This window comes from Aplysia californica, unplaced genomic scaffold (assembly GCF_000002075.1).
Source record: "Aplysia californica isolate F4 #8 unplaced genomic scaffold, AplCal3.0 scaffold00536, whole genome shotgun sequence".
NCBI classification, from domain to species: domain Eukaryota; kingdom Metazoa; phylum Mollusca; class Gastropoda; order Aplysiida; family Aplysiidae; genus Aplysia; species Aplysia californica.
The window spans coordinates 340,790-351,556 of record NW_004797806.1 but is presented as its reverse complement, the minus strand read 5'-3'; the positions used below and the strand labels follow the sequence as shown (position 1 = coordinate 351,556).

The 10,767-nt window shown below is 39.6% G+C and overlaps 1 protein-coding gene across 1 annotated transcript in view; it reads left to right on the top strand.

The window, feature by feature from the left end:
• LOC101857356 overlaps window positions 1–10,268 on the top strand; it is a 10,608-nt gene extending 340 nt beyond the window's left edge. Inside the window, exons 2-7 of the mRNA XM_005106477.2 lie at window positions 690–863; window positions 6,755–6,946; window positions 7,458–7,900; window positions 9,002–9,152; window positions 9,480–9,630; window positions 9,974–10,268. Of these exons, the coding sequence (XP_005106534.2) occupies window positions 690–863; window positions 6,755–6,946; window positions 7,458–7,900; window positions 9,002–9,152; window positions 9,480–9,630; window positions 9,974–10,268 (1,406 nt within the window). The remainder of the gene's footprint in view (window positions 1–689; window positions 864–6,754; window positions 6,947–7,457; window positions 7,901–9,001; window positions 9,153–9,479; window positions 9,631–9,973) is intronic.
• Window positions 10,269–10,767: the final 499 nt, after the last annotated feature.

Sequence of the window (10,767 nt, the reverse complement as noted above, 5' to 3'; positions counted from 1 at the left end):
AAACTGTGCCTACATATCCATCCATCTAAGAACTACTTTCACAAACTGCCTACATATCCATCCATCTAAGAACTACTTTCACAAACTGTGCCTACATATTATCCATCTAAGGACTACAGTAAGGACTACTTTCAGCAACTGCAACAATATATCCACCCATCCATCTTGGTGCTATTTTAACAAACTGCACCTACATTTTCTCTCAGTCCGTAGGAACTAGCTTCACCAACGATACACATTTACAGACCAGCATACTCAAAACAAAACCGACAGAACGCTGACATCTTTTGGTTTGTACCAATTATCAATTTTGCAATGTACGTGTATTGAATAGAGAGAATACAAAGTATAAGATAAAACTCGGGACCTGAAAATCTGTTAGCTATGTGCGTGTTTTGTTATGTGCAAGTTTCGCTATGTGCAAGTTTCGCTATTTGTGTGTTGGCAATTTGTGGTTATGAGAGTCACCAGTCTCACAGATGTGAGGCGCCTCACAAGTTTTTGGTTTGATTTTTTGTTTTGCTTTACTTTATTATATAACTTTGTTTCATTCAATTCATTCGTTTTATTTCATATGTAATAGATTGTACTAATTGTATCAAGGGACTATTCTATGTCAACTGTACCTCTGTATTCCTCCGCCTAGGGATTGCTTTATGTCAACTATGCCTGTGTATTCCTCCTCTTAGGGACTACTTTATGTCAACTGTACCTGTGTATTCCTCCACCCAGGGACTACTTCCGACTGAGCGTGCCCAACTACCAGGAGTGGTTCCAGGAGTCTGTGGTGTTCTGGCTTCACATGTTCCGGGCGGAGTGTAACACACGGGTACACAGGGCTCTGGAGATTGACAGAGATGTGAGTGTGTGTGTGTGTGTGTGTGTGTGTGTGTGTGTGTGTGTGTGTGTGTGTGTGTGTGTGTGTGTGCCTGTGGGCGTGAGTGTATGTGTGCTTGCAAGTGCATGCATGTGCATGTGTGTGCCTGCTTGTGTACTTGTTTTAATGTCCGAGTGTCTTAAGTTTCGTCTTTGGGGTGCAAGAATGGCATAGGTCTTACTGAGGCCAAAATGCAATTCATAGTGTATCTTCATGCAGGTACATCGTGTTATCTAAAAATAATTCAAATTAAAAATTGTCCAAATAGTTTGCTTTATTTGAAAAAAAAAAGTTTTTATTGCGGCACAAGTTGATGAAAGACATAACATGCCATTTGAATACCGAGGCCGAACTGGAGACAAACACCTCAACTTGTCGCAAATAACAGCACCGGTCACGCAGGGGTGCATGGAAATGAGTTTGCTGATGAACTTGCCGGCAAAGCAGCACCCAATGGCCGAATCATGCTCGACCCACCAATGGTGATCGCCAGATGCAAGGAGAGCCTTCACAACCAAGAGGAGACAGACTCCCACACACTCAGCTTAATAAAAGAAAAGTGTATGCGGGGCACAGCGAAAAAAAGTTTTCTCCGAGGAGTGGTCACGCGTGTCTCAAACCAGCTCCTCATGGAGACAATTAGCAGGAAGACCCTGAGGTGGACGCTGGAAAGGAGAGATGAGCAGCTATGGACATGTGCCGCCTGCTATGATTCTAGCTTTGGATCCAAGTAAATCCAAGTAAAATAACAGCAATGACTGTCCCTTTCTTTAAAAGTGGTGTGTTTACTTGCCCAAACATATTGCTATAGGTACATGTAGTTAAAAATTCTTAAACAGACATACACCCAGCCCAGGCGCAGGAGGTTTACGGTGGGCCAGTCACACTGATTTGTTCCCCTATAGAGCCTCCATCCACAACGTCGCAGTCCCAGCCAACAAGAGCGGTCTATTCCGCGGTATCTGTCCGGAGACGTCTCCGACGGAGATAGACCAATCAAAATGCTTTGTGCCTCTAGATCAAGTAAAAAAAATCAGGGTTTATGTTACATTGTTTTAACCCATAATTTGATATTTTTCAGTTTGGTTTTTAATTTTCTTGAAAATGTTTGATTTGCAACAGTTTTTTTTAGCTATATGTGCGATCTGCAGCAAACAATACGCAGTTTACCCCCCCCCCCCAAAGCAGTGCATTTGTGCGTCTCCGAATAGTTCCTGTGTGCTCGAAGGAGACGTCTCCGAATATCTTCTGCCGTCTATTCAGACCAAAGAACAACAAATACCATGGATGCTCTGCTTTACAGCGTTTGGGCCAGGCGAGCGCTCAGACACCTGTAACTGCCCCATATACCTAATATTGGCATGCTATCACCTATGTCAAAGTTGCTCACAGAAGGGACGCCCAGAGCCTCTTTATATAAAAACCAAGGGGTACCATGATCGTCAATGTCAGCTCCAGACCTAATACATGAAGAAGAAGAAGAAGAAGGAGAAGAAGAAGAAGAAGAAGAAGAAGAAGAAGAAGAAGAAGAAGAAGAAGAAGAAGAAGAAGAAGAAGAAGAAGAAGAAGAAGAAGAAGAAGAAGAAGAAGAAGAAGAAGGAGGAGGAGGAGGAGGAGGAGGATGAGGAGGAGGAGGAGGATGAGGATGAGGAGGAGGAGGAGGAGGAGGAGGAGGAGGAGGAGGAAGAGGAGGAGAAGAAGAAGAAGAAGAAGAAGGAGAAGGAGAAGAAGAAGAAGAAGGAGAAGGAAAAGGAGAAGAAGGAGGAGGAGAAGAAGAAGAAGATATAAAAGCATATTACATAGAGCTTTTGTTCTTGCATATCATAGGTCTATCATGTTTGCAAACAACATTGGATCACGCATTTCTGGTAAATCCTTTGGTAAATCCTTTCTGAGAAAGGATGTTAAATCGGATTCATCACCTAGGTGTAGATGATATGTTAACTCTGATAGAGAGTGCTGCCTCTCTCTCTCTCTCTCTCTCTCTCTCTCTCTCTCTCTCTCTCTCTCTCTTTCTCTCTCTTAACATCGGATTCATCATCTAGGTGTAGCTTATGTGGTTACTCTGAAAGAGAGTGCTGGCACATCTATGCAGTGTAAATATATACCAGCCTCAAACTCCACCCCTAGTCAGTATATTGACCAACGGCCTATTTGTTACAGCACTTCATCCAGAATACGAGTAAATGATGATCCACTTTTGGCATTTTGCGTCTTGACAGACGATCGTAAAGCAGTATGCATGATACAGCTTTCCCAGGATGGTAGACATAGAGGACATGTACTTCTTCCCTCACTTCTGATCTCAACTTATTTGATATGCTCCTAAGAAGATACATTGTCAATGTGTTTGGAATCAAATCAGGTATAAGGGTACATCTTGCTATTTCTATTTTCTTTGTTGCTAGATCTCATGTTAATTCAATGTGTTGGGAATAAAATGAGGGGTGCATCTTATTATTTCTATATTCTTTGCTGCTAGATCTCATGTTAATTCACTAAGCTAGTCATAAAAGTAGATTGTCAGTTGTTCTAGCTGTACTTTATGTATGGTGTATAACCAGCCACACCTCACACGGACCTCCCACTACCGATGTTGTAATAATTTGCTAAAATGTAAGAGACCTACATCGCACCATTTGGCGCGTACAAAAGTTTTTATGATCAGTCTAGTATCGTCTACTGGCAACATGCCATTGCTTTCACTTTCAGGTAGATGTACCAGGTCATGACCTTTGGTCTTGACCAATAGATCTTCAAAATATCATGTAAGGACATTCATGTGTCACAAAGAAGAATGGTTTGAAAGATCATGCTTCACAAATAATAGGCCTACATAGGAGCAAAGAATCTAGGAGATGGGAAAACTGTGTTGTGATGTTACACAATTTAAAAAGGTGTATAATAATGATACAAAGTTGAGAAACACCCCTTTTCAGAGTAATTATTAGAAAATCCATGCATAAATAAACACAAATCTGGGGCGATAGGCAAGACAAGAGACTGCTGACTGGATAGTAGTAGTAGTAAACCTAAGTTATTTTAAATCTTTGATTGTGTTTTTTTTCTAAACGAAGGTCTCTATTTAAAACCAAAATGAATCCTTGAAAACAAAGTCACATTGGGACTGAGAGATGTTATTGGTTACCTTCACCAGGAACGCCATTTTGGCACAAATGTTTTCATTATGGCATATGTCCTGTCCGTGTGGATACAGAATGACATGATAAGTCATGTTTTAAGAATACCTTCTTTCTTCCTGCAAATTAAATAGTGCTTATTATGGTACAAACTAAGCAAATTATGAAACTTTGATACAAGTAAGAAAATAAAGAGTTCTTTTTGTTTTTCTCGAAAATGCTGAAAATGACTTATGCCATCATCGCAGCCCAGCGAAAATTTTAAAAATCTGACCTAGTTACGTTCTGTTCCTATTTTGCTGACTAATCTCGGTGGAAACTGGTCCACACCCCCACTTCGAATCTGTCTAGGCAAAACAGTGCCAAAGCGCTTCTCCGTGTAGATACCTTTCGTGTTATCTCATAGCAATAGAAAAAAACATAACAAAACATTCCTAACTTCCTCCCTGTTAAGAAATGAGATGGGGTCACTGAGGAGGTCACTTCAAGTTCAACCACCCACTGAGTGCATTAAAATGGAAGGAAATATGAGTCCTGTGCCAGTTTAAAAAGAAAATAAAGTTTAATTTCTTTATTTTCTTCTTTTTTTTCCTCCAAAAAGGAACACCGTAGAAACTCCGGTGTTACTTCCAATTTTAAAAAAGGGGCTACAACTGAAGGCTATCTCGCTTATTGCTGGACCAAACTTTACCAAATTTCACACATATAACAAGCATAGTAAGGAGTCTTAAAATCTGTAATCAAATTTTAGAAAAACAATTTCGTTTCCATGGATACGGCGGCCATATTGGATTTTGTTGACATGTCTTACGTAATGAATACTACACTTTTTGCTCTTGAAAATTGATTGTTTTTTTTATTTGCATGCGAGTTAGCAAACATTATGTCTAAACATTTTGTCTGTTGTTTTTTCCTAAATGAATAAGAAAAATTTTAATGAATTTTGTCCTGAGGCAGCATTCAAATTTGCAAAAAATCCGTGAAAATCCACACTCCAGACACCACCAACAAAAATCTATTCCATATATCAAAAATTCAACATAAACTTTTTTAGTATTACATCTTCTCTTTATTCTGTGAAAATTTAATAAAGATTGGATGGAATATGGTGGAGTTATTTTAAAAAAGTATTGAGAAAAGTTGCGTTTTGAGAAAACGGTCGATAAAGAAAAATGAAATATTGACTTTATGAGGAAATTATGGTGATAAACATGCCCGGTATGGGGAAAATACGGTTTTTTGGGGCTCTTTTGCTATGAAATAGTTGAAGGAGAGGCTGGGGAAGCTAAAAATGCCTACAATTCAAATTCCTTAATAAAGTAAACTAGTGATCCGTTTGGTTTCAGTTCTGCCAAACACTTACAACTAAAAAATCCAGTCCTATCAATCAAATTATAAAAATAATCGTGGAAAATGCCTAACGATTGCACGAGTTGACACCCCCTCCCTCCACTACCCCGCCCAACGCATTTATGTGTAGACAGTACAGAGTGTGACCTACGATCAACTATATTTAGTTTTAGCACATGTTTTTCTTAAGAAAGACAAAATTGAGCTACAGTTGTTTCTTTTTTTGTTATGTTAGCAAGACAACAGAAGATGGAGTCAACAAAAAAGTCAAGTAGGTGTCGTGAAAACTAGGCAGGTGTTCCCATTCATAACAGAAATAAATGTCGCAAAACAGGACGTGGGTCCTCCAAACCTGGAACCATCATATTATAAAGCATGCCTATAGGCCTAATGCGCGTCTCATTAACGCGAAAAATCCCTCAGCGGGTAAGAACTTTTATTTGTTTGTATTTGCCTGACATTGTTTGAAGAAAGCCAAATTATTTTAGAGAACATAATAACCCGAATAAGTTTTAATTTCTGACCCAGACATTATGACTTTTCTACAACAATGTATTAATTGTAATGCGGTAAAAAAAATTGTGGCGTAGTTACTAATCCTCAAATATCTCTTCAACGGATGAATCAGTGACTCCCATACTTTGCGCAGCTGGTTGTATTAATTTGTCTTAACTTACTCATATTTTTGTACAACAATTGGGGCTGGATTTAAAAAAAACCCTTTTTCACACATTGATATAAAATATTAAAATACTGTAAATATTGGTCCCGCAAAAAAATGGGATTGTTCCTAGCACTTTCTGCTTCTAACACAGTTTTATCTTATTTTGAACGTGTAAGGGAAACTCCAGGGGATGCGGGGTTGGACAGGGAGAGGGGAGAAAGTAGGTGTCCAGAAGTCACACACGTGCATTTCACTTACTCATAAAATTTTGTCTTCATTTTGTACGAATACAACACAGGGCTATGTAGGACGATTCACTTATGTCCAACGTAATGGTTTTTTTCCCTCACTAAAATCTGAAGCATCTATAAGCAATAAAAATGTAGAGCTAGAACAAGTCTTTGAAGGATATGAGCGATTCAAATCTTTATCAAGAAATAGATTCATTTTTTTTCAGTTTGTAAATGATTATACAACGAAAACAATGTCTCATAGCTTACTGAAAGCCATATCGTCCAATGTCTGCACTTCCCACCCCTACATAAACAGAGAAAGATTTTCATTTTCCACAGATGGGTTTTAGGTTTTGTCATCGGCTGTCAATCTGGAATCCGCTACAACATCTGACGTTCAGTTTCAGGATTTCAAAAAATACATCCCACCATTTGATGACCACTTAATATATGTTTATAAATTGTGTACTTACCTTCTGTCTTCTCTCAGACATGACTACTTTGAGAAGAAGCTTTCTGTCCATTGAGGTACTGTGTCTAGCTATCATTTTTATTCCAAGCCATGCTGAAGTGATCCACAAATTTGCCACCATCGACTATGAGTGGCCAAACGCCACTGCCCTTGCCCAGAGCTTGGCTAATGGAGATTTTGCCTCCAAAACCGGGGTCGTGTCGCATTCAGGTGAGACGGAGGATTTTTAGTACATGTATACTCATTATATGTTACAAATTACACACAAGCTGGAGGTCGTCACCTCCCAATCAAGACCGCATATCTACCAACCTCATTAAATTATCATGACCACTTAAACAGCAAAAAAAATAAGATAATTTTTTATTTTAAAAGTAAAAGACCACAACTGCCGTTAACTGAAAAAACACCTTTTCTAAAAATTCATAGCAGTTTCAAGAAAAGAGTTTTTTTGGTCAGCGCAATAATTGAAAAATAGAGTTCTTTGGAGATTTGAATTCAAATTTATTCAAAAACGACTTCGTTTTACTTAAATTGTTTCACACAAGTAGGGTAACTAATCAGGCTTTCCAATTATTCAATAAAACATTTTCTCACCAAAATATTAAAAAGTCGTTTTGTCAGATGTGTTTACATCTGCGTTTTATATCAACAGGTCAACACTAGGCACCATGGTCATCATTGGCACCGCAAAATCTACGTAACTGTCCCACGCACTCAGACGTGAAAGGGATCCCACCGGGCCTCACCACAGTCGTCAAGTGCGCTGATGGTAAATCAGTTCTTCGACCATATCCCAACTGGGATGCTCAGAAAATTGGAGACTGCAGCGCTCTGCAACTCCCCATGAGCATGGCTATAAACCCGAACACTGGATATCTTTACGTCATTGACATTGGTCGTGTTGGAATTTCGTCCCCAAATCCTACCAATCTCTGTCCAGCTAAACTAATCGTGTACGATACAGTTCTGGGCGGTTCCACTATATTGAGCTATGAGTTTCCAGACTCTGTTGTCTCGAGAACGACCAATTACCTCAACGATATCGTACTTGACTACGTAAACCCAAAAGGGGCGTGTGGAGTGAAGTATGCCTACATGACCGACACAATGACGAGGTCGCTCGTCGTCTATGACTTCTCCCACAAGTCGTGGGTTTACAAGGTTTGTTCTCGCTATTTAAGAAAATATTGCATTCTTTACTGACATTGATGTTGGAATCATTATCACCGTCTGTTACTGTTCGTTTAGTCTTTATTCTTCCTCATTCCTGTTGTCTTTTGTTCGTGTGGTAGGTCTAAATGTTTTACGGCGTTTGCAACTGTATAAGGTCATAATATGAGCGCGCGGAACACATTAAACATGTCCAGTTTGGCATGAATTTTGAATATTGCCTGGTTGGCGGCCGATTTTAGGACCACCAAGGGATCTTTAACGTGCGCAACTTGCACACGACATCTCCTAGATTTTTTACCCTTATCTGAGAAGGCTAGGTGTTAGATCTTACCTACAATAAGACCAGGTGATGTTGCTGAAAGATAACAGTAAGAAGTAGCCAAGGAGTAGTAGTAGAAAGGCTGCAGAAAGAGTCAGAAACCCAAATGAGGGGGCAAAGGGAAAGGGGGGGGGGGGCAGAAAATGGTAACGAAATCAGACGACAGAACATGGTTGGAGAGCACGAAAGGAGAGGAAAGGAGAAAATATTAGAGAAGAAAATATTCCGGCGCTGTCAGGTTTCGAACCCGGTACCTATTGAATGAGTCGAACACTGTAACCTCTAGACCATGAGAGCCCCCCCTGTCGTCTTTATCACATGACCATGCCTTCTTCATTTCCTTGCTTCTTTGTTTTCGATACAATTGTCAGAATTATCGTCATCATCTTTCTCTTTTTTTAAAATTTCGAATTTTGAAAAAGAAGTGGATTGCTTTAAAGTCAAATAATAATACAGCTAACATAATGTCAAAAAATTCTACTGCCAATATACTGTCAAGCCAAGGGGAGAGAATGAGTGGGATGGGTTGACTTCTTTTGAGTATTGATGATTTATAACTACACTGTCCGCAGGTTTTCTATCACCATTAAACTAAATTAAGCGTTGACCGGTTAAAGTGTCGCTTCTTTGTGTCCCGGCCAGCTGCTAATTTAACCAACTTGCAAAAGTTAAAGACACGATCTTGTACTTGGTTCAAACCATAATTTTTTTTGGTTGATTTGTATAATTTAATGGTTTCTCCATTTCCCCACTGTACTCAAACCTACCAGGACCCTGTCAGCATGGGTACTGACAATGACCAAGACATCACCATCCACGGCATCATATACCCGGTGGACGTCGGCGTCGGAGGAATCGCAATGTCCCCCCACTTTCAACTACCTCTATTACTCTTCTGTCGGATCCAAGAAGTTGTATCAAGTAAGATTGAACGCCTGCACGCTAAAGAAAAAACACACACACACATACTCACACAAACACACAGACATACACACGCCTATCAACCCACCTGCCTATACTCTCACACACAAACATACACATATTATGTATGTATACATACTATGAATGTATATAATATGTAAGAACATTACACATTAGGATTAGACATGCATACACTTACATACGCGTAATATATATACATCTACTTGCATGATTAATATGTTATGTATATTATACTTAATATAACATTATGTAATACATTTTCTGGAAAGCAAACTCCTTGTTCCTCAACTTTGTGTCTCGGCCCAGGACAGGTTCATACATGGGTTCTGAGAACGCCAGGCAATGACTTTGTTAGTACCACACGCCTTGTGGGCAGCAAGAAGTCTCAGGGTGGAGGGATGGTTTTTGGACACAAGGGACTTTTCTTCGGAGCTTTGGAATATGACGCTGTGTACAAGTGGGTCGCTGTTCTATAATACCCCGAGAGAATGTGGTTAGGTCCAAGTGTCTTTCTTTTTCAACCGTTGGTGTTAACTGTCTTTCTGCACTCAATAGAGTTCATTTCGAAGTGGTAGCTTTAAGTCTTTTGGACAATGAACTGAGAGGAACGAATCTTAGAGAGAGAGAGAGAGAGAGAGAGAGAGAGAGAGAGAGAGAGAGAGTTTAGGAGGATAACCTGTCATCACGATTGTACCTTGCTTTGAGCAGTGAAGCAAATGAAGCTGCAACTATATTTTAATTCTCATCATGCTTTAATTATGCCTACGTCAAATACACAAAGAAATCACCTCACTCTCCAGACGGGACATGGAAGCTGACGTAATATCCCAGGGTGTGTCGGAAGGGGAGGCTGTCATGGAGACCCAGGACCCTGCGGCTCAGAACTGGCAGACCATGCAATGGACGGACGCCCTTTCCCTGGACAACGAGTCCAACCTGTACTTCACAACCAACAGACTGCAAAAGTTCGTCACCAACAAAATGGACTTCGACGGAGGAGATGGCGCTAATTTCAGAATCTTCAAGTACAATGTACACGATAAGTCCTACTTGTTTCCTGCTGTACCTGAACGCCCCGAGTCCATCGTAGGATAAGAGAAAACAAAGTCTAATTCTTGATTTTAATCGTAGACTGAATATTTTTGTACGTATATACAATTACGTAATTGTTTGTATTAAGTGAATAAACACTAACAAATCTTAAAGACAGGATGGTGTTGTGAACGAAAATATACTTTTTACGGGTGGATTTTTTTTTGTTGAGTCAGCCACCATACCAAGAGAGCATGAAAGACAGCATATATCTTGGGTACTAGCTAATTATTCAAAGTGACTTACTCTGAAAAAACAACAACCCAACTGTTTTCGTTGGGACCCCCTTAAAAAGCATGTCTGTATTCGCAACTCTAACGCTTGAACTATGTCTTGTTGTTTTGAAAAAAAATATCAGATAAAATTTGAACATGCTTACATCGATTTGCTAAGTTCAATAAAACAAATTTGATTTGTACGAGCGTTTTCGTTGTGCTGTTTGCAAGGATAATACTGTCAAAAAGAATAATAACATTATGTAATACATTGGTATATTTATTGT